This window comes from Oncorhynchus mykiss, chromosome 1, assembly GCF_057628025.1.
Source record: "Oncorhynchus mykiss isolate SJ-2025 chromosome 1, ASM5762802v1, whole genome shotgun sequence".
Taxonomy (NCBI): Eukaryota; Metazoa; Chordata; class Actinopteri; order Salmoniformes; family Salmonidae; genus Oncorhynchus; species Oncorhynchus mykiss.
In genome coordinates, this window is record NC_143022.1 from 23,342,353 (window position 1) to 23,369,707 (window position 27,355).

A 27,355-nucleotide genomic window follows, 5' to 3' on the forward strand; every position below is an offset into this window, starting at 1 on the left:
CAATGCATAGTGCAAACTGTAATGTTTGGTGGATGAGGAATAATGGTCTGGTTATTCATGGTCCGGGCTAGGCGCCTTAGTTCTAGTGAAGGGAAGTTCTACACAATTCTGTACTTCCAACATTTGGCAACAGTTTTGGGAATTACCTTTCGTGTTTCAGCATGACAATGCCCCTGTGCACAAGGCGAGGTGATTTGGCCCTCCACTTTTGAAGATTGGAAAACGTGTTAATACATCAAGGGCATTATTTCACATGGGTTGCCTGCAAAAATACAAGCTCGTAAATGCTATATAACATACACTGTGAATATAGATGTCTTCGCCCCTCCTCTCCTCCCTCTCCTCCCTCATCCCACATACAGTACATGTATGCTTCTTACTATACGGAATCTTCCTGGGATGATCAAAGACGAGATGACTGCTTCATCTGCAGTGATGTCATGCTATAACATCTACAGTGTTTACCCCAACTCATATTAATACATGTGGGATTCCGGGAGCTAAATCGAAACATGACGTTGATGACTAGTGCAAATAAGCCATTAAATCTTGGCTCCATATCGCTTTCTTCCTCACTGCTTCACTCCGTGCCTGTGTGCATACATGCCCTACTTTTAGCAAGCTGAAAAATTCCCTCCAACTTCTCTGTTCTGTCACCTTCACCAAGATCAGTGGGATGTCTTTGGCTACAAGTTTGTTGGCGCTGACAGAGATAACCAAGGAGGGAAAGGCATGTGTGTGAGAAAGAGAACAGTTATTCCTGACCTCATGTCAGTCTGTTTTAATATGCTGAATATGACCAGTTGGTCATATTCTCTGCATCTCTGGGAATCTGCATAATTGAAGATGACATCAGCCCCCGGTCTCAAATTAATGGAGTGTATGGTCTCTGGGCTTCAGGTTAAGCTCTTGCCACACGGCACCACCTCCACGCACTGAAATAGACTGTGACCTCCCTCCGCTGTGTACATGCAGCACTACAGGCAGCTTAACCCACTATATGTTGGAGGGAAGAGTTTTGCTAAAGGCTTTGCAAAATCTGTGAGGAAGACGTGTTCAATGTTTTTGCACACCTATTGTGTTATGAACGTGAAGGTTCAAATTAGGTATGTATATTTCAATTTAGAATTGAGCCATATTAGTTTTTTTCTGTGTTTTTATTTTGCTTTATCTTGTTGTAGTATGTTTGGAAATTGGCCATATTCATGACTGTATTCAGTTGTTCACTGAATGACTCAGAACAGCCATTCCATCAAAGGGGCTATCAGCAGTTAAATTGACAACAAAGCGTTTTCCCCGCCACTGTTTCGGTAAAAAGCTGAGGGATGCGGCTGGAAGAATGTAATCACTCTTACATTCATAGACTTAGCTATTGATGCATGGACAGGCCCACTCACCTCGAGAGTGACCCAGGTCTCTGTATGAAATTGGATAGGGGTGTGATCTGAAAACTGCATTTGCATCTGAAATTGCGTAGGAACCAAATTGACTATTGTAACTCTCACAAAATAAATGTATTTTTGGGGGTGCTTCTGGAAGTCACTTACATTTTGAGTAATGTGGCCTGCTAAAATAAGTGGACCCGTCAACTTACACTGTAGTTGTTTTGAGTGAGTGTATGAGAGAGTTATGTTCAGATAATAGTCTGGACAAAGGTAGTTATGCCATTTTGCTGTTGAGGGTTGGTATATGTCAGTAGACCGATGCACACAGACATTGAAATTGGCAGGTTCCAAATGTTTGTCAGCTTCATTATCAGATCGCAGAAGAGATGAGATGGACTCTGATAGACAGTCTTGCTGCACACAATGTACATACAGTACACAATACATAAAGTACATACAAAATACCCCAATACAGTTCCCTGCACCCATCAGGCAGGAGTCAGATAGGACTAGGTATATCTGTCTGGAGGATAAGACAGACACTAACGTTAGCTCTTTAAAACAGTCCTAGGTCACTGATGTGCTGAAAATAGCATATGAGATCACTCCTGTGTAAATGTTTCATAGAAGCAATGGTAGCAGAGACAAAGGGGGAGATACACTCCTCTCCCAGCCTCTCTCTGCTCTGTGAGATAAAGTGCTGTTCTCTCTGACAGAAAAGCACCAGAACCCATCTCTAAGGTTGCGTCCCAAATGGCACCGTGTTCCCTATATAGTGCACTACTTTTTGACCAGAGCCCTATGGTACCTGTTCAAAAGTAGTGCACTACATAGGGAATAGGGTACCATTTGGGATTCAGTCTCAGTCCCTCAGAAGGCGAAGGCAGCCATTAAGAAGGCTCCTGAACAGCTTTTACCCCCAAGCCATAAGACTGCTGAACAGTTAATCAAATTGCCACCCAGACTATTGACATTGACCCCTTTTATTATTATTTTTATTTTGTTTGCACTGGCTGTATGAACACTGTAGACTCTACCCCACACACTCACACATACTACACTGAACCTCCAACACACACATACATACACACTACATATGCTCACAAACACATACACACACACACACACACATGCATATTGACGCCCCACACACCCACACTCACTCGCACATAGACACACTTTCACACTCCTTCACACTCCTCACATATGTTGCTGCTACTCTGTTTATCTATCCTGATTGCCTAGTCACTTTTACCCTTACTTACATGTACATATTACCTCAACTACCTCGTACCCCTGCACATTGACTCGTTACCAATACTCCTCATTGTTATTTTATTGTTGCTTTTTCCTTTTATGATTTTTTATTTATTTTGCAAATATTTTTCAACTCTGCATTGTTGGGAATGGGCTCGTAAGTAAGCATTTCAAGGTAAAGTGAAATTTGGCGCATGTGACCAATTTTTTTTATTTGTATTTTCCAACACAGCTTCATGTGTTGGGGTGTATTAAACATCAATGTTAGAGTAAGAGCCAAGCTGCTGTGGCTATGTGATGGACTGTGTGATTGGCTCTAAATTGAGGCATCAGTAAAGCGCTCTAAAGGTTGAAGCTAGTCTCATTATTAGTATTCTTACCACAGGAGAAAAGACAAGGGGCAGATCGTGTAGGTTTTTCTCATACGGAAATCATTATTTTCTGGGTCTCTGAAAATTACTGTAGTATCAGTTTTCTTTTTATACCTCAAAAGGACAATTTGAAATGCGTCTCTATTTTGAAGTACACAGTAATTTAGTCAACTATCGGCATTTGCACATTGCAAACCTTCACAAGATTTATCTAGTGTATTATTACCATCCAGAGGGACTGTGTGTGTACAGAAGGATAGGGGCTGTGTACCATCCAGTGTATTGTGACCTGGCCGGTGTATTTTGCAGCGTGTTTTAATGTCACAAGGTGGAGGGAGGCTAATTGGTGTTGACTGAGGGGCACAGCTCACTCCCCAACGCAATCACTGCTGGGATGAGCCTGACCCACACAGCGTGCAAACGCCAAGACTGCTGACAAACACCCTGTGGTGCTGAAAACCAGGCCAGTCTGTAAATAGCAACAGCATATGACAGCAACCGCGCTCCTACTGTATCCTTCATCACCAGAGACACTTCCCCTGTGTTTGTCAGGCAGCATTAGAGACAGCTACAACTACTAGCACCTGTAATTCAGAGAGAAGGATGATAGATGATGGTGATTCATTCAAAGAGGCAAGATTCCGCAAGATTAATAAGTGCCGTGAAGGAGCGTAAGCCCACTCACTCCCTCAGACAAATCCCCCATTTTCTTACATGCTTGATAGCATAGCAAGGAGTTTATTCTGTAAAATACATTAGCATTCATATACAGTAGCTTGTCATGACACACACGCACGCATGTGCACACACACACACACACACACACACACACACAGCATTCCTCAGTGTCTGCAGAGTTCATTCATACCAGTCCATTATTCTAAACTCAGGTACTGTAGTGGTATGATTCCTCTCACTTCATTCTCGCTATGATTTATCACTTCTGGTTTTTGCCTTGAAAAGAGACAATGACTGTACTGCTTTTTAAACAGAATTGAGACAGAATTGTTGTTGCATCCTAATGTGCTTCTTTTCACTCCATTGTGTTAATTGTTTCGCTTTCCAAAACAGTTTGAGATGCTTTTCCATGTTTGTTTTTTTTACTCATTGACTGGTTTTTGAAAGAGATGAAAAGATGTTGAGCATTGTCTCTCGCCCATTAAAACACAATCAACAAAGCATATAATCTCCCCACCAATGTTTAGGCAATTGTTCTGAAGAGATACTAATGGCTCCTAGTTGTTTTACTGAGAGGCCTGTTTGCGTAGAGTGATTATAACATGTAGCTTGAAAATAATCGGAGACTCTTGGGATTTTAACATAAAGGAGCCAGCTATTTTTCCTCTATCAATTACAGCTGCAGACTCTGCTGAATGAAGGAAATAGAGTTGCATTTATTCTCCATCCTAATATACCATCCTCTGCCTCCTTCGACCTAAGCAATATATTGTGGAAATTCTTACACAGAGACACTCACAGTCAATCTTAAATGAATCATTGTTTATTGTCATCATGCTTGAGAGGTTCCAACAAAGTTAATTCCCTATAGTGAACGTCTGTCAGAAACTCGAACGGGGCAGTCCCGTTAGTTCCCTTTTATACTGACAAGTCATATTTGCATGATTTAGCTTATTCACTGTTCCCCGGGCGCCGAAGATGTGGATGTCGATTAAGGCAGCCCCCCGCACCTCTCTGATTCAGAGGGGTTGGGTTAAATGCTGAAGACACATTTTAGTTAAAGGCATTCAGTTGCACAACTGACTAGGTATCCCCTTTTCCCTTTCATAATTAATTAATTAATTAATTAATCATTGTTTGCTTCATTCATGTGACCGACCAATACTGGGTCATGCATGTGACAGACCAATACCTCACAAGGCTTCTTCTCTCTGAGCGGAGACCTTAAAACGGAGATATCTCTAAACAAGGCTCTGTGTGTGAGGATTCGTTAAATCAGTCACTTGCATGAACACAGAAATTGGTTTATAGAAAAGCACCAACATAACATTTTCCATCACAAATACATAGACAATTAACATGTAGCATCACAGTAAGTGGAGTGCTGCCTAGAGAGAAACCTATTGAGGAACTATTTTTTTATTGTAATATGTAGAATCATTTAAAAACATATCATTCATATGGAAAGCAGTGGCACCTACTGAATAGTCTGAAAGACAGAAATGTCTGAAAACTCTCCAAACAGAATAGCCTATATACTCTATATACATATATCTATATACTCTTGCTCCGTTCACCGAAGGTGCTTCAACAAAGTACTGAGTAAATGTTTTGAATGATTATGTAAATGTGAAATGTGTTTTTGCTTTATCATTATAGGTTATTGTGTGTAGATTGATGAGGGGGGAAAAAATATTTGATACATTTTAGAATAAGACTGTAATGTAACAATTTTCTACACACAACAACCTAAAATGACAAAGCAAAAAAACAAAATTTCACATTTACATAATCATTCAGACCATTTACTCAGTACTTTGTTGAATGTGGAAAAAGTGAAGGGGTCTGAGTACTTTTCGAATTCACTGTATACAGTAGATCGCTGGTTGTTGGTTGAGCTCTGTTTGCATTGCACTGCGTTGAATCACAATATGAGCATTTTATTTACCCCAACAGTTTTTTGAGATTCTGCATGTTGTGTATAATGCTTTGACAGTTTTTTTTGTTTGTGTACTTCACAAAGAGTTGCTGTGACCACTCTCCAAGGGTCTCTCAGGGGGATGCAAACCCATTTCACACCTCACACCTGTACAGGTTACCCACTTAAACATACAGTGAAACAGGACTATATAAGCACCCCCTAATTATTATTTAATATATTAGCTAATGTGGTTAGGAATACATTTATAAAAGATTGAATCTACTGCCTTGTGGTGAGTCATTACGCATAAAGAAAATATATAGACAGTTCTGTGAAGTTGACTACTTGGCTTTTCCAGTTCAACAGCAGGGATGGGCAACTGGCCCTCCTTTTGAAGGCCCTCAATCAAAAATATATCTCACTCAGATATCATATTAAAACCTGCAAACATTTCTCTCCACCCTATTGGAAAATATGTAGAATTGCAGGAAATTAGCTGTTAAACAGCAACATTTTCTCTTCGCCCCATGGTACGAAATTCACTCTAAAATGTAAAAAAAATTATCTTCTGTCAAAAGTGGGCTGCTAAAATGTTTTGCTTGCAATGTGGTGGTGGGGGAGAGGTACGCACATGTGGGTATGCAGACCTTCAAGCAACTGTCGCCCTTCAAGATTTTTGATGGCCCCCACCCCCATCAAAGTTGCCCATCCCTAACCTAAAGTATGAGTAAAGGATGTTGTTCTTTGAGTACATGGAAGACCTAGACGCACAGCCTCCAGTGTCCCCCTCCATCTCCTCAGGGTCTCCACTGATGAAGAAAAACTACACTTGAGCTCTCCCTCCTTCCCTAGCTTTGTATGAGGACTTAAAGCTAATCTGGGGCCCTTGTCTTTAGTAGAGCCACTGTTATGGGATCCTAGGGTTGGCCATGCATGACCAGCTGTCCTGTCTTTACACCTCTCCCCAGATATCGATGAGTGTGCAGAGGGGAAACACTACTGCAGGGAGAACACCATGTGTGTCAACACCCCCGGCTCCTTCATGTGTGTCTGCCACACGGGTTACATCAGGATCGATGACTACTGCTGCACAGGTGAGTCTTTTCTTCTGGAAGACTCTTATAGCTGCTAACAGGAGAGACCCATACTGCCCTACCAAGCAAAAAGGCAGTAACTGCTAATTTGGTCGAAAAAGAGTTGATGTCATTTTTGCTACATTAAATACATGCTTAATAATGTGGACAAGTGTCCTTCCACAATTTTTTCTTGGAGAAAATGGGGGTCATGTCAGCTGTAACTCCATAAAGTTATTGTGAAACCACGTTAATAAAAGCCATTTTTATTAGTTCCACGCTATGAGCAGTTACTGCCTTTTTGCTTGGTAGGGCAGCATACTGTACTTGTTTCATGTTTATGACTTCGGACTAAACCGTTGAAAGCTGCAGACTTGCCTTTTCAACAGAAGTTATTGGAAGGGATATTATTTAATAAGGTAACTTAGCTGTGCTCAGTGTGTGCGTCAGCGTTTGTGTGTGTCAGTGTGTGCCCACAATTGTGACTCATGCTTGTGAGCCTTTTTAAAACATTTCCAGAACTATCATCATGTGATGAAATCACTTCAAACACTGCATAGCCATGTACAGTTGTATTTCTTTCATCACATTCCCAGTGGGTCAGAAGTTTACATTCACTCAATTTAGTATTTGGTAGCATTGCCTTTCAATTGTTTAACTTGGGTCAAACGTTTTGGGTAGCCAGTTCTTCCATCATCTTGAATATGCGCCTCGGAATTAAATTAGGACAATGTGTTTGTCTTCACTTCTAGCTTGTGAGAGGACCTGAGATGGCTATGAGAAGGACCCGATCACGTGACGGGCATTGGCTAATAAGAATTGAGATATCTGAGAGAGCCATGTGAGTGAGAGGTGCTTCGAAGCACGCAGCCGGGAGAAGGGAATTATAATTATTATATTCAGCCCAAGGGTACAACGGACACTGGCCGCAAAAGGCATGCATTTTTTTAGAGGGCATTACGGCCACACAAAGGGGATGCCACCTCAAATTCAAGGGATTATCAAGTGCTTGTCAAATTTTTAATGAGAGACAGAGGAAATGTGTGCAGCCTCCACAAAAACAAAGCAGAGCTCATGCCTTCCATGCAACTTTAAAACAAATCATCATTAGTCACATGATGCAGCCTTAGAATGTATAAAAAAATCTAAACATATAGCCCAATTATATCCATATAATTTTCCAAGTTGTATAAATAACTCTAAATGAAGCGTATAGGTGGACCTGTTTCTTTGTTAACCACTCAACACAGAATAGCCACGTGTGTACTCCCAGAAATCTTTTGGAGAAAATATCCTTTCTATTTTATTCAGCTACAGTTGAAATCGGAATTTTACATACACCTTGGCCAAATACATTTAAACTCAGTTTTTCACAATTCCTGACATTTAGGATTTAGGACAGTTAGGATAACCACTTTATTTTAAGAATGTGAAATGTCAGAATAATAGTAGAGAGATTGATTTATTTCAGCTTTTATTTCTTTCATCACATTCCCAGTTGGTCAGAAGTTTACATACACTCAATTAGTAATTGGTAGCATTGCCTTTAAATAGTATGACTTGGGTTAAATGTTTCGGGAGACTTCATCAAGCTTCCCACAATAAGTTGGGTGAATTTTGGCCTATTCTTCCTGACAGAGCTGGTGTAACGGAGTCAGGTTTGTAGGCCTCCTTGCTCGCACACACTTTTTTCAGTTCTGCCCACAAATGTTCAATAGGATTGAGGTCAGGGCTTTGTGATGGCCACTCCAATACCTTGACTTATTTGTCCTTAAGCCATTTTGCCACAACTTTGGAAGTGTGCTTGGGGTCAATATCCATTTGGAAGACCCATTTGCGACCAGGCTTTAACTTCTTGACTGATGTCTTGAGATGTTGCTTAAATTATATGGATATATTGTCCATCCTCATGATGCCATCTATTTTGTGAAGTGCACCAGTCCCTCCTGCAGCAAAGCACCCCCACAACATGATGCTGCCACCTCCATGCTTCACGGTTGGGATGGTGTTCTTCGGCTTGCAAGCCTCCCCCTTTTTCCTCCAAACATAACGATGGTCATTATGGCCAAACAGTTTTATTTTTGTTTCATCAGACCAGAGGACATTTCTCCAAATAGTACAATCTTTGTCCCCATGTGCAGTTGCAAACCGTAGTCTGGCTTTTTTATTGCGGTTTTGGAGCAGTGGCTTCTTCCTTGCTCAGCGGCCTTTCAGATTAGGTTGATATAGGACTTGTTTTTACTGTGGATGTAGATACTTTTGTACCTGTTTCCTCCAGCATCTTCACAAGGTCCTTTGCTGTTGTTCTGGGATTGATTTGCACTTTTCGCAGCAAACTACGTTCATTTCTAGGAGACAGAACGCGTCTACTTCCTGAGCAATATGACGGCTGCGTGGTCCCATGGTTTTTATACTTGTGTACTATTGTTTGTACAGATGAACGTGGTACCTTCAGGTGTTTGGAAATTGCTCCCTAGGATGAACCAGACTTGTGGAGGTCAAAACATTTTTTATGAGGTCTTGGCTGATTTCTTTTGATTTTCCCATGATGTCAAGCAAAGAGGCACTGAGTTTGAAGGTAGACCATGCACAAAGACGATGTCCTAACCAACTTGCAAAAACTATATGTTGTTAACAAGAAAAATTTGTTTTAATGACTCCAACCTAAGTGTTTGTAAACTGCCAACTTGTACATACAACCTCAAATAACCAGTGCACCCGCACATTGACTCTGTATCAGTACCCCCCTGTATATTGTCTCGCTATTGTTATTTCACTGCTGCTATTTAATTACTTGTTACTGTTATCTCTTATTCTTATCTGTATTTTTTTAAACTGCATTGGTGGTTAGGGGCTCGTAAGTAAGCATTTCATTGTAAGGTCTACACCTGTTGTATTCGGATCATGTGACTTGTCGCATGTGACTTGAATCGCTTTGAGATTCTTTGACAGCGCTATATCAGTTGAACAAATTAGGGCAGGCAGGGCGTGCGTGTGACAGAGTGGGGAGGGAGAAGAGGCAGCCAAGTCGATCTATACTGAACAACAATATAAACGCAACATGCATCAATTTCCACGATTTTACTGAGTTACAGTTCATGTAAGGAAATCAGTCAATTCCAATAAAAAATAATTTGGCCCTAATCTATGGATGTCACAGGATTGGGCAAGGGCACAGCCATGGGTTGGCTTGGGAAGGTATAAGCTCACCCACTTGGGAGCCAGGCCCACCCATTGGGGAGCCAGGCCCAGCAAATCAGAATGAGTTTTTCCCCCACAAAAGGGCTTTATTACAGACAGAAATACTCCTCATTTCCATCAGCGGTCCAGGTGGCTGGTCTTAGATGATCCTGCAGATGAAGAAGCCGGATGTGGAGGTCCTGGGCTGGCGTGGTTGCAAGTGGTTTGCAGTTGTGAGGCCAGTTGGACATACTCTACGCCAAATTCTCTAAAACGACATTGGAGGTGGCTTATGGTAGAGAAATTATTATTAAATTCATCTCTGGTGGACATTCCTGCAGACAGCATGCCAATTGCACGCTCCCTCAACTTGTGACATCTGTGGCATTGTGTTGTGTGACAAAACTGCACATTTTTGAGTGACCTATGCCATACCTGTCAAGTGGATGGATTATCTTGGCAAAGGGGAAATGCTTTCCAACACGGATGTAAACTAATTTGTGCACAAGATTTGAGATAAATAAGCTTTTTGTGCGTATGGAACATTTCTGGGATCTTTTATTTCAGCTCATGACAGATGGAACCAACACTTTCCATATATTTATAGCCTCCAATACCCTACTCAATAAATTGGGATGCAGTCTATCACAGTGCCATCCGTTTTGTCACCAAAGCCCCATATACTACCCACCACTGCAACCTGTACGCTCTCGTTGGCTGGCCCTCGCTTCATACTCGTCGCCAAACCCACTGGCTCCAGGTCATCTACAAGACCCTGCTAGGTAAAGTCCCCCCTTATCTCAGCTCGCTGGTCACCATAGCAGCACCCACCTGTAGCACGCGCTCCAGCTGGTATATCTCTCTGGTCACCCCCAAAACCAATTCTTCCTTTGGCCGCCTCTCCTTCCAGTTCTCTGCTGCCAATGACTGAAACGAACTACAAAAATCTCTGAAACTGGAAACACTTATCTCCCTCACTAGCTTTAAGCACCAGCTGTCAGAGCAGCTCACAGATTACTGCACCTGTACATAGCCCATCTATAATTTAGCCCAAACAACTACCTCTTTCCCTACTGTATTTATTTATTTTGCTCCTTTGCACCCATTATTTCTATCTCTACTCTGTACATTCTTCCACTGCAAATCAACCATTCCAGTGTTTTACTTTTTTTGCCTTTACCTCCCTTCTCTCACCTCACTTGCTCACATTGTATATAGACTTATTTTTCTACTGTATTATTGACTGTATGTTTATTTTACTCTATGTGTAACTCTGTTGTGTGTGTCGAACTGCTTTGCTTTACCTTGGCCAGGTAGTTATTGTAAATGAGAACTTGTTCTCAACTTGTCTACCTGGTTAAATAAAGGTGAAATAAATAAAATAAAATAAAATATTTGTTCAATATAAAAAGACTGCAAGCAAGATTCCTCGTCTTTCTTCTCCTCTGTTCTCCCCTGTTCTGTTTCTCTGTCAGCAGTACTGTAGCCCTCCATGTTCAGGTCAGCCAGTTCTCCTCACACCAGATTGAAATGCCACATGGTGACACAGTTACTACTGACACAAGCACTCTTTTTCTGTAGAGCTACCCTTAGAGTTGTGTTCCCTTAGAAGGTATAGGCTCACCCACTTGGGAGGCAGAGTTGTGTTCCCTTAGAAGGTATAGGCTCACCCACTTGGGAGGCAGAGTTGTGTTCCCTTAGAAGGTATAGGCTCACCCACTTGGGAGGCAGAGTTGTGTTCCCTTAGAAGGTATAGGCTCACCCACTTGGGAGGCAGAGTTGTGTTCCCTTAGATTGTTTCAGGTAGTGAGTTGAAGAAACAGACTTCGGGAAAGATTTACTAAGTCTGCATCAATAAAGTTTGTGGTTATAAGAAGAGAATGATACTGCAGCTAAAAAGCTTACAATTTCTTCTATAGTCCATGTTTTTACCGTGGATGTCATATGTAGGTGCAGACCTTGAATAGATAAATAGCAAATACACTACTTGAACTTGAGTAGACCTTTGTGACTACACTCAGGCTTTAATGAAGATCATTTGATTATGGCCCTGACTTCTTGATGACCCACAAACTGTTGACGAACAACCATTGTTCAATTAGTCATTTTAATCAGTCTTACTCTTCACAATAAACAATATCACAAAGATAAAGAAAGAAATCAAATATTTAAATTAACGTCATGACTAATATTGTTACTGAACAGCAAGCCCATGTCTCCTTCCAGTTGTAAAGATGACTCAATGGTATACCCATAGATACAGTATGTAGCATGGTCGTCATGTTCGCTGTGAGTGCATTACAGTGCGAGTTATGAGGCTAAGTAGATCCCTGTGTGTGTCGTCTCTGTTGGGGACACAAAACATTTCCTCTTCTGTAATTAAAAAAGCAATTACCACTAATTCAAACTAACTCAGCACGGAGGAGAGGAGGTAGAATGCAGAGTAAAGGAGCAGCCTGCCTGGCTGAGACATGCCAGAAAGAGGGGTTGCATCCCAAATGGCACACTATTCTCTATATAGTGCACTACTTTTGACCAGGGCCCATAGGGAGGGCCCATAGGGCTCTGGCCAAAAGTAGTGCACTATATAGGGAATATGGTGCATTTAGGACATAGCCAGAGAAAGGATTCGGGCCTGCTGCAACGCTGCTTTCCTCCCCCCTCCCTCCCCTCTGAGCTTCTGGGTTTGAATTAAAGCAGTAAGAGTCTGTAAGACCCACCAAGACAATGCAACAACACAGCAGATTTTTTACATTTCCTGACTGCCACAACTATGCCCATGGTGGGTTTCCCCTTGTTGATGGGAACAGGAAACAAAAGAGGATATGTGAATGGAGGTGGTGAGGCTGTCAGTAGGTATTTTAGGAATGTTTCAGAAGGAATAATCATGAGAATTCTCACTCATCTCACACTTTTTTGTTTTCTAATTTATTCAGTGAAGAAAAGACACACCTTGCGTACTCAGTCTTTTTCTCTAGTGTTAGTTCTCCTTAGACACACCCTGAATTACATTCCACTCAGTTATATTTCTATGCATCTTAGAGCCGGATGCAGTCTCCTATTCATTTGTCTCCTATCCTGCAACCCATTAGTTTCACCGATTTACAATGAAGATTAATACTGCAGCCCACTGGATTAAGTTGTGTCTCTGTATTTGACATAGAATCTTATTAAAATGCCTTCAAGTCAGAGCCATGCACACCTCTGTTATGCATCCTGATTAAACCGAGGCGTATTCAGGGGGCCTGATGTAATGACTTTCTGCCTGCTACACCTTAGTCAAATTACTGTCGTAATCTCTCTCTGAGTTATTGGACTATCAGTGTATATTCACAATCATTGCCTCAGCGCATGATATAGAATCGCTCATATAGAGCCACACTCCACCTCTTATCTGATATTAAAAAGATAAATTATGGTTAAATTGTACTTAATTCAAAACTTGTCCGATGGACCCATATGTGGCTAGATCAAATCAAACCGACACAATCTTATTAGAGCACATACACAAGGCACTGCCTCCGACAAGATTCAATGTTTATTTCCAGAGTATGCCATCTCGCCTATTCCTGTTGCACTGTGATATGTTAGCGATAGGGGCCCTGTGCTAAGCTAGCCATGGGGTTCTATTCATTATTAATAGCAATCAAACATCTGTTTCTGTTTGAACAGGGTCCAGAGGGAATGGGCTATTCCCCAAGTGGCTTAGATAGGAAATATAGCACCAGCTCAACAAAACACAAAATATAATATCTCCCATGTCCATTAGAATAACTCATTCAATATGAGGATCTTTATTATTCTCTGTGGATTCAAGCAATTACTAGATTGCAAACCTCAGCAGAAATAATGCACAGGTAGCCTAATTATATTGCTTTTCCATAAGTGCATGTATCTGTACTAGTCCGCATAGTGATTTAAGATAGAATACAATTATTTAATTGAGTAACTCTAACAGTAATTCTGAATTAAAAGGCTAAACCCAGAGATATTTTCTATAGTAACATCATGAGGTTCTGGGTTCAAGTGAACATGGTATTTACATAAAACACCCCACAGTGAAAGGGGTCACTATTTAACATCCCAGCTGGTCAATGTCGAATAGAGTCAGGACAGAAAGGAGCAACCCAACTTTCCCCTGCTCTCTGACTATCATTTTAGCCTTGATCTTGAAGGAAAGTGCCTGGGGTGTGCTCCTCACTCCTAGAGATGGGTTGCCTTTGAATGTTATTAGAGGGCTGCTGTCCTGAGGTGTGTGTGGTGAGATGTGAGGTGTGTGACCCCGCTCTTATCTGATGATAACCAATCCGACCTTGGTCTCAGAGGCAGTAGGAAAGGAGGGAGGGAGGGAAGGTGAAAGGGAGGGCGGAGGTGGATTTGAAGGGAGGGCGGAGGTGGATTTGAAGGGAGGGCGGAGGTGGATTTGAAGGGAGGGCGGAGGTGGATTTGAAGGGAGGGCGGAGGTGGATTTGAAGGGAGGGCGGAGGTGGATTTGAAGGGAGGGCGGAGGTGGATTTGAAGGGAGGGCGGAGGTGGATTTGAAGGGAGGGCGGAGGTGGATATGAAGGGAGGGCGGAGGTGGATATGAAGGGAGGGCGGAGGTGGATTTGAAGGGAGGGCTGAGGTGGATTTGAAGGGAGGGCGGAGGTGGATTTGAAGGGAGGGCGGAGGTGGATTTGAAGGGAGGGCGGAGGTGGGGCAGTGGGGATTAGAAAGGATAACTTCCACTGTGTGAAGTCAAAGGGCCTGGCAGACATAGAGGATTATGGAAAAACAGTGGGCCTTGACCCCCGTCTCCTCCCCATCCTTTCATGCTTTGTTCCCACTCTATTACATCTCCCTTTATTTCAGATATTGCATCCTATGATGACGTTGATACTCTCCCAAAGATGGAAAACAGACACTGCTTTTTCAACACAGCCTTCACAGTTAGAACTGTTATTATGATATGCCTGTGAAGACCCAGAATGTCTCCATTTTGCATAAAGATCAGTGCGTTCTCCATGAGTTTATAAGTAGTTCTAGATGCAGTGACTGTATTAACTGATACAGTGACTGTATTACCATGGCCTAATGCAGTTTTAGTTACAGTGTGTCGGTCAAATTGTTGGACAAAGGCGGAGTTGGCTCCAGGCTGGGCTGAGGCTCCAGTCAGTCAGTCTGCTGTAGCACGCTACAGAGGGCTCCCTAGTGACAGCCTGTACATAATTGATTGTTTATCTGTCTGCAGCATGAGCAGCACTAGTCAAGAAGAAAAACCCCTACACAGGACGCAAAGGCACACACATACACAGATGGACGCACGCAGACACATGTACTGTACGCGCACGCGCGCACACACACACACACACAAAGGATAACCTCTTTGCAGACACACACACACGCACCTAGTCTGCCAATTTCTCCATCCTGTCGATTCAGAGTGATGGCATACAACTCCCCTGCCCGGCAGGCATAGACAGATGTGACCTTGGGCAAATCTCTCTGTTTTTACTCTCCCCTTCTGTTAGTTTTATATGCTATCTGCATCTCATACGACACCCTGTTCCCTATAAAGTGCACTACTTTTGACCAGGTCCCATAGGGTTCTGGTCAAAAGTAGTGCACTTTGTAGGGAAAAGGGTGCCATTTGGGACACATCCTATATGCTGCCTCAGTGGGGAGGTTTTAATGCAGGACATCAGCAGGTGTGATAGAGCAGCAGGACCAGTGTTCCTCCATGTTCTTGACTCTGTCATATAGACATCGTACCCTCAAAGGAGAATCTCAACACCACATCACTTTCAATTTGTTTGAGCCTGATACGGTTCACGAAATGTAATGGATGGGATGATTACAATGAAATGGATGTAGCTTAGGTCTCTCCCGTGGCACGCATTCTCATTCAGATACATCCTTGTTCTCAGATAGTAAGATGTTCAGTTTGAAGGACGTTTTATTTTTGCTGTATTAAACAATAGAACTCCAACAACTACAGAAAAAATACTTCCACTAATTAGGAGAAAAGCACAATATATTAATACTATACTTTATTGTTATTGTTTAGTAAGACTCCTGAGAGCTAGTCGGTTGGTGTATGAACATGTGTGAGCACAGCAAAGAGGACTTGATGCCAGGCTTAGGATGGCCCAGAAAATCCACTAACACAAATGGTAGAAGTGTTACCCAGAGATAAGCAATACAATGTTATGCACCATAGGACTATAATTATTCTGCCAAAATGAGTTGGATAGTTTGATAACCAATGGCAGGTTTAGGTCCTTTGGGACCTGACTTTTTGTGTCATTCTAGATACTGAGTCATAACTGAAGTTTTGTTTTGCTTCTATAAAAAGGTACACAGGAAGTTTCCAGTCATTTTTGGAAGGTCACAACATAACACCAAATGTTCAGTAAAAAACTTCCTTAAGTTGTACATAGTAAGCAAATACTTATCACAAAGTAGTAGTTCGCTACACCCACAATAACATTGCTAAATATGTGTATGCGACCAATAAAATTGAACCCTCTGGAACGGTCCACACAGAATGGATGTATTCCTGTGTGTCTGGGATAAAGATCTCCCTGTGTTCTGCTTGGTACTGATGATAGTGTGTGTCTGCCTCTCTCTGCTTCCTGCGGCTAAGGTGTGATTGACCTGTGTAAGGTGAAGTTTAGTTCAGGTCTTAAAGGTGCTGTTATGGTATGATTGACCTGTGTAAGGTGAAGTTTAGTTCAGGTCTTAAAGGTGCTGTTATGGTATGATTGACCTGTGTAAGGTGAAGTTTAGTTTAGGTCTTAAAGGTGCTGTTATGGTATGATTGATCTGTGTTTGTTTTGCTGTTCCAGAGCATGATGAGTGTGTGAGCGGACTGCACAGCTGCGCCCAGAATGCCCTCTGTTTCAATACGGTGGGGGGACACAGCTGCTCTTGTAAGCCGGGATACACTGGCAACGGTACCATCTGCAAAGGTGAGATCCTACTGACCAGACCCACACAGATACAGTACAGATAGGGTCATTTTTCATTCTAGTACCTTAAAGGTTTCTTCAGCTGTCCCCATAGGAGAACCCTTTTTGGTTCCAGATAGAACACTTTTGGTTCCCGGTAGAATTCTTTCTACAGAGGGTTCTACATGGAACCCAAAATGGTTTTACCCGGAACCAAAAATGGTTATCCTATGGGGACAGCTGAAGAAACCTTTTTGTAACCCTTTTTTTCTAGGCCTAAATAAAATGTTAATCGACCTAAATTAATGTTGAATACTGACTTCGTGGTACCTGTGTTCTTCCTCTAGCGATGTGTGATGGCCTGTGCCAGAATGGAGGAACCTGCATCTCCCCTAATAACTGCATCTGCCAGCTAGGCTTCACAGGGAAGAGGTGTGAGACAGGTAAGACTTCCTTTGTCCAGTCGGCAGTCCTCTGATTTAAACACTGCATCAAGACTACAGAATAAAAAGTATGAGGGAAGAGGTGAGGTGTGGAGTTGTTTACTTTGATTTGCATTTCAAAGGATCAAATATGATTTTTTAAATCAAATCAAACCAAATCAAATGTTAGTTACATGCGCCGAATACAACAAATAGACCTTGCAGTGAAATGCTTACTTACAAGCCCTTAACCAACGATGCTTTAAGAAGTTAAGAAAAATAAGTGTTAAAGTAGTCACTCTTGCTGAAAATAAAATCTTAAGAGGATACTTTCAGTGTTATCATCACTTTGGTGCAAGAGTTTATTTCATTCTCTAGACATACCAGAAAGAGCCCATTAAGTCATCTGCATCCTTGTTTAAAATAAAACCAATGTCTTGTGTTCAATTGGAATACATTTGACTGAGACAATCAAATGAGACTGTTGTCCATTTTAAGTGTTGACCTGGCCCTGACTGTACTTAGTGACTGTCTTTATTTACTCTGACAGTAAAAATGGCATGTGGTCTTCAGTTTCTCCAGAACCGTTATCCATAAATACATGGCTCTTAGTTTCCCCATTCCCCTGTTCATCCTCCTTCATTACCTATGTATTCTGTTCTGTGGTGACTAATAAGATAGTAATCTGTTATTAATATCGCCAGATATTATTCAGTATGGCATTTTCTTTTACAGGGCTTTAAACTTTCTCACTTTCAAATGACAATAGCACACAAACACTGATTCACTGTGCATTATAGTGCATCAAGCATTATACTGTAGATTTACCACTATGCATCAAACTCATCCTATATTGATGTCTATCTTTTGTAATCTGTTTTTTGTATATATTTCCATCTGCGGTGGTGTGTATGTGAGCATCATGGGGAGAGGTTGAAACGGCGTTGACATGCTCATGTAGCAGTTTAACACTCCTTATCCCTGATCTATACAACAGATGATTTGCTCTCAGCCTAGTGTACATAGAGAATAGCTGTCAGGACAAGGCAACATGGAAAGCTAACAAAAAAAAACAGGGCCCTTACAGTTTGAGACTGTCTTTAGGCTCCCAGACAGGGCAGACAGAACAGAAACCGAGATCTGCTGAGCCGCTGCCTACTCATTGGTGCAGGTATTGATTGCACATAAAGGACCTTTATGAGGCGTACCCTTTTACTGCCTGTCTTAAAGCAAATTACTTTTCTCAAGGTGCTGTTCTGTCCTGTTTTGTGATGCTGAGGACAGCTGAAGGGAAGGCTAGAAAGCTGGCTGGTGTTATGAACATAATAACCACGATCTCTTATCACTCCACCTGCTCTCTGCAGTAGACCAGCTCTGATGACCATGTACCCTAGTAATGATATGGCCAGAGCCCTCAACCATTTCATTACCTTCACTAGTCTGGGCTTTGCCTTCACTAGGTTTTCTCTGTAGAATCTGCAATTTTCTGTTCTGTAGATCTAGCAATAGTGAGTAGCAGTTGACATGGAATTGTGAGGATGTATTTTCTGTTTAATAGAACAGTTTAGAACAGAATTCTTAAAGCCTAATTAGTGACAAACAAATAGTTGTGGTGCAGAGTGACTTTGTCAATCTAATCACAGAATGAGGGAAAACAGTAATGATGATGATGGGGAGCTCAGGCCTCTGTTAATTTTGGGCTCCTTCCTTCCCAACAGTTAATCATCAACGTTGATTTTAATTCACACACACACACTCAAACAGATTCCCAGAGAGGGTGCCTCAGGTGACAAGGCTTTTGTCACCACCTCTGCATCTGTTTCTCTCCTCCTTTCCCCTCTGAGAGTCTTCTCCTCCTTTCCACTCTGTCTCCAGCCCCGTCAGGCTTGTGACAGCTCCTGTCCTCACGTGCCTATTGTGCCCTCAACAAATAGTAGGAGCCACCTCTGGAGTTGCCTGACGACTCAAACTGAATTCTTCCGCTGCTCTATGTTCACGACATACTTCAGTCTGAGACGCCATAGTTGAAGTAATTTGTGGTGACGTCAAAATTAGGGATGTTGCACAAAACATCAGCGATTGGATCATCTCTAACCAATCAGAGTATCAAAGCCAATGACGCATTCTTTTTTACACCCTTTTTTGTGGTATCCAATTGGTGGTTACAGTCTTGTCCCATCGCTGCAACTCCCGTATGGACTCGGGAGAGGCAAAGGTCGAGAGCCATGCGTCCTCCAAAACACGACACTGCCAAGCCGCAGCAATGTGTCGGAGGAAACACCGTACAACTGGCGACCGAAGTCGGCGTGCATGCGCCCGGCCCGCCACAAGGAGTGGCTAGAGTGTGATGTGACAAGGACATCCCGGCCGGCCAAACCCTCCCCTAACCCGGATGATGCTGGGCCAATTGTGCGCCGCCTCATGGGGTTCCCAGTCGCGGCCGGCTGCGACACAGCCTGGGATTAAACCCGGGTCTATAGTTACGCGCCACTTGGGAGGCCCCACCAATGACACATTTTGTAAACGCTGCTTTACCCACGTATGAAACCCATCGGGTTCTGGAATAGTTTGGTGGTACTCAGATCCAGACTCATTGAGGAGAAGAAACTAACGTCCATGGGCGTGACGCAGCGTTTGGCTAGAGCAAGGAGTTTGGGCAACCAGGCAACCTCTGGAGGCCTCTGCAGAGACCTCACCATGCAGTCAGTGGATGGACTGGAGGAGTCAGTGCTCATGTGCTTATGAGTAGAGAGAAAGAGAGAGAGAGAGCTCCATCCATCCAACATGGAAAAGCTTTCACAACGGCCCACTCCCCCAACCAACCCTGCCTGCTGCTTTTAGAACCGGACACACACTGCCTCCAGAACAGTGGCAAGCTACCTGCCTGTGACAGCTGAGAGTGAGGTCCTAAAACACAGAGCGAAGATATGCATACACACACACACACACACACTACATATTTATTTAGTTTTTAGCTCATTATCGTCTCCCTTTATATTCAAAGCCATTCCAAGCTTGTTATGCTTTATTGTTTGTTTTTTTCCTCCACTCTGATAGCCCACTGTGCCTTCAGTCGCTAATGGCAACCCGTTGTTGCCCTTGGCGGCAGTTATCTGTGGTTACAATAAGACAATGAAAGCAGCCAAAACAAGAGTGATCTTGGTGTTGTCTCACTCCCTATGTTTGTGACTCATCTTTACACTAAAATTGTTCTTCGAGGACCAAGATAAAGAAAGGGGCTTGTGTTAGATGTTATTGATGTGCTTTAGAAACAACTCTGCTTGAAATATGGAGAACAACCTGGTGGAAAGCTTAGAAAAGCTTGTAACTATTCAAGGCTCGTTATTTTTGTACTATTACAGTAGTTACATACTCAGATTTACATACTCGCCTTTCTACATTTAAGAAAGGTCCGGAAGGTCTTAAACATGCTTGATGAACCTTTCAACATTCTCAGGTAACTTCATATTTTAGGCTTTTTTTAGGCTCTATTAAATGAGAGTGGTTGCCTGACTAGAGAAAGAGCAGAGAGGATACAGCACAGTTCTGTTACAAACCAGACAGCAGAAGAGCCGGAGCCCAGGGGTCACTCTGACACATCGACCAGGAGGGTGGATGGGTGGACGGATGCAGACAAACAGTTTGTTACTACAGACCTCATTAACATGGAGGACAGACGGACGGACGGACGGACGGACGGTAGCTGGAGGAGACATCTTGTCAAATCAAATTTTATTTGTCACACATACACATGGTTAGCAAATTTTAATGTGAGTGTAGCGAAATGCTCTCTTCTATTCACATAACTGTTTCCTTACATAGTCTGAAGTAGGGAGTGAGTGTTTGAATAGTATTGCAGTGATTGCTTTTCCTCCCTCAACAGCCCCCATGAGGTCTCTCTCTCTCTCTCTCTCATATATATGCGGCCCAGTTGATCTAGTGGTTTTTTAATCACAATGATTATTACTTCACTTCGCCATACTTCTCCTGTTTCCAAGTGACTCACTGTTCATTCTCTACCATGTTGTATTGGCATTGCTCCATTACTATAAATTTACAGTATAAAATGTGTTTTAGTGCGTGTGTGTCTCTTCACTGTCCACTTTGTGCCGTGAGGTGTTCCATGTACACATGGCTCTATGTAGTACTGTGTTTCCCAGAGTCTGTTCTGGACTTGGGGACTGTTAAGAGACCCCTGGTGGCAAGTCTTGTGGGGAATGTATGTCTCAGCTGTGTGTTAGCTGTTTGAACAGACAGTTCGGCGCTTTCAACACGTTGATACCTCTCACAAAGACAAAAAGTGATGAAGTCCTCTACTTTGAGCCAGGAGAGATTGACATGCATGTTATTTAAATTAGCCCTCTGTGTACACTGCTCTGTTCTGGGCCAACTGTAATTTGCCTATGTCCTTCTTTGTGGCACTTGGCCATTTAACTGGGCAGTAGTCCAGGTGTGTTAAAACTAAGGCCTGTAGGACATGTTTTGTTGATTGTGATGTCAAGAAAGCAGAGCAAGTCTTTATCACGGACAGACCACTTCCCATCTTAGTTACTGTTACATCAAAAATGTTTTGACTGTCAGTTTACAATCTTGTGTTACACTAAGCAGTTTAGTCTCCTCAACAGGTGAGACTAACGACTGACTAATGAGGCGACAGGTGCAATACATCCTGACCAATGAGAATGATTCCAATCAGTGTGTGTCCACACCTGAATAGAACCAACCTTGAAAACCAAAGCCGGTAACAATGAGGATTAGGGTTTAGCGAATAATTTGTCCTAAATACTATGCTTTTAGTTTTTGATATATTTAGGACTACCGTAATACTAGTGTTGCAGTGATTTTACTTGCTGTGGTAGCTGATGTGTATAATGTCAATTCATCAGTGTACGTAGACACACAGGCTTTACTCAATGCTAGTGGTAGGTCATTAGTAAAAAAAGTAAGGGGCCAAGACTCTACCTGGTTTACATTAGGAATTTCTGATTCTACCTGGATTATGTTGGAGAGGCTTCTATTAAAGAACACCCTCTGTGTTCTGTTAGATAGGTAACTCTCAATCCACAATATGGCAGAGGATGTGAAGCCATAAGGTATTTTCTAAGATCGAAAATGTCAAAAGCTGCACTGAAGTCTAACATAACTGCTTCCACAATCTTCTTATTTTGGCCAATTCTTTCAGCCAATCCATCAGTCATTTGCGTCAGTGGCGTACATGTTGAGTTAGCTGACAATGTCATGAAAACGATGTGCACGCTTCAAAGCGGCGAGGTAGTTAGCAAGAATGACAAGAAACTTCCATGTGGGGAATCGTAAGTGGCTCATTTCAGCTCATTTGATCTTGTTCTTGATACCATGTCTCGTTTTGAGGTGTTTTGACTGATGTCGCATCTATGCAAATATGACTAACATCTGCTAGCTAGCTAGTTAACCAACAGCTGTAAATATGTATTTGAGTGCTCATTGTGGAACTTTAGTTCTGTTTTTTGAAAACATTGTAGACTAAATATAGTTTACATGTTAACAACAATCTGAGCCATCCCCGTCGTTTTTCCCCGTTGTTGCGCACACATCAGTTTTGTTGCTAATCAACCAACCCATTTATATTTTGTATTTATTTAACCTTTATTTAACTAGGCATGTCAGTTAAGAACATATTCTTATTTACAATGACGGCCTAGGAACAGTGCCTTGTTCATGGGCAGAATGACAGATTTTTACCTTGTCAGTTAACACATTTACTGTAAAATAGCATTGTATCTGGTTAAAAAGTTTAGTGAAGGTCGGTACCAGGCTGCTTTGGTCGGCTGTTTGAACGAGTAAAGGGCTCTTTGGTATTTTTTGGTTGTATAATTACTTTTCACTGGGCTCAAACGGTCTTATCAGGGGATATATTTAATAACATGTTAGATATCCAGAAATATATAGATAGACATGCTCCAGATACTCATGTCCTTACTTTCATATACAGAGCTAGGATATTCTCCTTAATGGGACAGTTTCTACATGCGTCCACTCTGGAGTTCAGAAATCTCCCTGCTACCGTATGAGTCCAGAGAGATATCTGAGGTGAGATATGTTCAAGACACACACCTGATGCGCGTGCACCCGCTTACATATTTTCAGAAATGTATCATATCTTTAGTAACCTGATCATTTATGTATATGTTTTTTAAATACTGAATGTCTTCAATAGATATCCTTATATCCACATGTCTGATTGAAAAAGGGCTAAATCTAACTCATTAAATGCCCAGTGACCAAATGATTTTACCTGTTCAGGTGCCGAAAATCATCATGCTTCTTCACATATGATGGTGACATATCTGAGCATACATTTGCACCATATTCAGTAGTAGGTTATACAAAGCACAGAAAGGCGAACATCATATTTAATCCAAGTTGCTATTTCCAAAGCACATCTTTGCTATTTCTGTTTAAAATATGCAGCACAGCAAATCCAGAGCTCCCATCACAAAATTGCAAATGTAGGCAAATCTTTGCTAAAAATAAATGTTTATGTAGCCCTCTCCTGCAGTCGAATGACCAAAGAGCCCTCTAGTGGCCTCATGGGTGGAATGTTATTCATATTTATCACAATTTTATAATTAATGAACATACAAAAAAATAATTACTAGGGTGTTTCTATGTCTAACATAGATTTCCTTTTATTTTTAAATTGAAGTATTCTGTGATGTATATGAAGTGTAATATTGAATACATTTAAACTCTATATCTGACATGGTACAGGTGTCTTTTTTAAGCCCATAACCATATGTGTGAGGTGTGTACTTTTGTTTCAAAGTTGATTTGTTTAAGACTACAAAGAAACACAGTGTGACATTGATTTAGCCCACTGCAGTTAAAGGTTTGACAGTATGTCCAACCGGCCTCACAACCTGCAGACCACGTGTTTGGCGTCGTGTGGGCGAGTGGTTTGCTGATGTCAATGTTGTGAACCGAGTGCCCTGTGGTGGTGGGTTTATAGTATGGGAATGCATAAAATACGGACAACAAACACAACTGTATTTTATCAATGGCAATTTGAATGCACAGAGATACTGTGATGAGATCCTTTCCATATTTAGTTATGTTACAGCCTTATTATGAATTGATTAAATAAAATGTTTTCCTCATCAATCTACACACAATACTCCATAATGACGAAGCTAAAACAGTTTTTTTTAAATGTTTGCAAATTCGTAAAAAAATAAATTAAGAATTGTAGAATGTAAGGGGGAATTTACGCATGTGCCGTGCATTCGTGATAAGTCTAATTCAGACGTGACAGGAAGCAGTCGTTTGAGAAGGTATATTTAGACCCACCATCAATTTTACAAAGGCCTCGGAAGTGCTTTGTTGTAATTGTGATCGACAGCTGTGGTGTCACATAAAGGAATTAGAGGGTGAAACGTTTAATTGAAAACGTGACCTCCTGTCACCATTGCAGGGCATTTAGGCATAGCAACAGAACAGTTTGAATGAATATACGCTGAAAATAGTTCAATTTGTGTATATTTAGAACTGCATTCCCTCTAGGTTGGTTATAAATAGTAACTCCATCTTTCTTTGAACAATTTCATACAGTTAGATTGGAGAAAATATAATTTCAATAGATTATTTTTTCCCCCTTCCCCATCCTGGCTTGAGACCACATGCCGCTTCTCTATTTCAAAGCATGCCAAGCTCTGTCAACGGAAATACACTGGCATCAAAGATCATGAGAGATTTCACTTTATGACTGAGAGACGAGAGAATATGATTAATTTCAAGGCTGGTTATTATTTTTGGTGTTACCATATGATTTTAGGTGACAAGGTGGCTGTAAGGGTCTGCATTTATTTTCTTAGTCAACCGTGTGTTCTGTTTTGTTGTGTTCTTGAACGTAGCCCTGTCTTTCATTTTTGTTCATTGATGTCACCTGTGTTTAGTTACTCATCTGGTCTCATCAGCTCCTTATTTAGTTCAGTTCATTCTGTTTGTGCCTTTGTGAGGTATTGTTCATTTTAACTCTACTAAGCCTTTTCCTAGCTCGTTTGTGAGAATCAGTTATAGCTTTCAGTCCTAGTTCTGATTCACCTGCCTGTTTGCCTACCTGTGTATGACCATTGCCTGCCTGTGACCAAGAGTCTTGCCTTCTGCAAAGGTGAAATAACCACCTGCCGCGCTCTGCGTGTGAATCTCCACTTTCTTTCTCCCTGAGTATTCATTATAGTGGCAAGGTGCTGTAGTTAGCTTTTTTTTTGTGTTATTTCTTAAATTATTTGCTCAGAATGTTAAGTATTATGTCCTACAACCAAAAATAATGTTTGGACATTAGTTCGGAGGTCACTCGAGAAATTCGACCAGAAATTTTACTTCCCTGATCTGGATCCTTTGTTTGGACATCCCGAGGCAGCCCCATTCATCCTGGGTGCTACACCCAGATGTTGACGCCAGAGAAAAGGGAGGGGAAGTGTGGTTCTAGTCAGGCAGCGAGCAAACAACCCACCGCTTCCAAGTATAGTACTCGCAAACGTTCAGTCCCTGGACAATAATGTAGACAAGCTTGAGACATAAGGGACTGTAGCATACTCTGTTTTACGGAATCATTACACTGGACTTCAACGTCAGCAAGACAAAGGAGCTGATTATGGACTACAGGAAACGGAGGGCCGAGCACACCCCCATCCACATTGATGGGGCCCGTATTGGAGCGTGTGAAGAGATCCAAGTTCCACGGCGTCCACATCACTAAGGAATTAACATGGTGCACACAAACCCACATCGCTGTGAAGAAGGTACAACAGTGCCTCTTCCCACTCAGGAGGCTGAAAAGATTTGGCATGGGCCCTCAGATCCTCAAAGTTCTACAGCTGCACCATTGAGAGCATCTTGACTGCCTGCATCACCGCTTGGTACGGCAACTGCAAGGCAAGGCGCTACAGTGGTGAGTACCACCTAGTACATCACAGGGGCCGAGCTTCCTACCATCCAGGAGCTCCATACCAAGTGCTGTCAGAGGAAGGCACTGACTCTATGCACACACACTGGACTCTACCCCAAACTCACACAGACTTACACTGACAGCGAAACACACACACACTACATACTCGTAACACATGCATACTAATGCCACACACACACTTTCACACTCACCACATACGCTGCTACTACTGTCTATTATCTATCATGTTGTCTAGTCACTTTACTCCTACCTATATGTACAAAGCAACCTCAATTACCTCGTACCCCTTCGCATCTATTCGGTTCTGGTACTCCCTGTATATAACCATTTTAATTTAGTGATCGTTATTTGTTTTTCACTGTATATTTATTCATTTTATATACAGAACCAGTCAAACGGTTGGACAAATCTACTGATTCAATGGTTTATTTTTTAAAACTATTTTCTACATTGTAGAATAATAGTGAAGACATCAAAACTATGAAATAACACACATGAAATCATGTAGTAACCAAAAAAGTGTCAAACAAATCAAAATATATATTTTATATTTGAGATTCTTCAAAGTAGCCAACCTTTGCCTTGACAGCTTTGCACACTCTTGGCATTCTCTCAACCAGCTTCATCTGGAATGCTTTTCCAACAGTCTTGAAGGAGTTCCACATATCCTGAGCACTTGTTGGATGCTTTTCCTTCACTCTGCAGTCCAACTCATCCCAAACCATCTCAATTGGGTTAGGTCAGGTGATTGTGGAGGCCAGGTCATCTGACGCAGCACGCCGTCGCTCTCCTTCTTGGTCAAATAGCACTTACACAGCCTGGAGGTGTTTTGGGTTATTGTCCTGTTGAAAAACAAATGAAAGTCCCACTAAGCACAAACCAGATGGAATGGCGTATCGCTGCAGAATGCTGTGGTAGCCATGCTGATGCATGAAGTGTGCCTTGAATTCTAAATAAATCACTGACAGTGTCACCAGCAAAGCACCCCCCCTAGACATGGTGCTCCGTTACCGCTTGTCGTGCGGTAGCAGAGAGAACAGTCTATGTCCAGGGTGGTTGGAGTCTTTGACAATTTTTGGGCCTTCCTCTGACACCGCCTGGTGTAGAGGTCCTGGACGGCAGGAAGCTTGGCCCCAGTGATGTACTGGGCCGTACGCACTACCTTCTGTAGTGCCTTGTGGTCGGGGGATGA

General features: G+C 42.1%; 1 protein-coding gene across 1 annotated transcript in view; it reads left to right on the forward strand.

Annotated features, from left to right (window-relative positions):
- LOC110508655 (protein kinase C-binding protein NELL2a) overlaps window positions 1-27,355 on the forward strand; it is an 81,579-nt gene that overhangs the window by 40,578 nt on the left and 13,646 nt on the right. Inside the window, exons 13-15 of the mRNA XM_021589385.3 lie at window positions 6,581-6,706; window positions 16,693-16,815; window positions 17,142-17,237. Of these exons, the coding sequence (XP_021445060.1) occupies window positions 6,581-6,706; window positions 16,693-16,815; window positions 17,142-17,237 (345 nt within the window). The remainder of the gene's footprint in view (window positions 1-6,580; window positions 6,707-16,692; window positions 16,816-17,141; window positions 17,238-27,355) is intronic.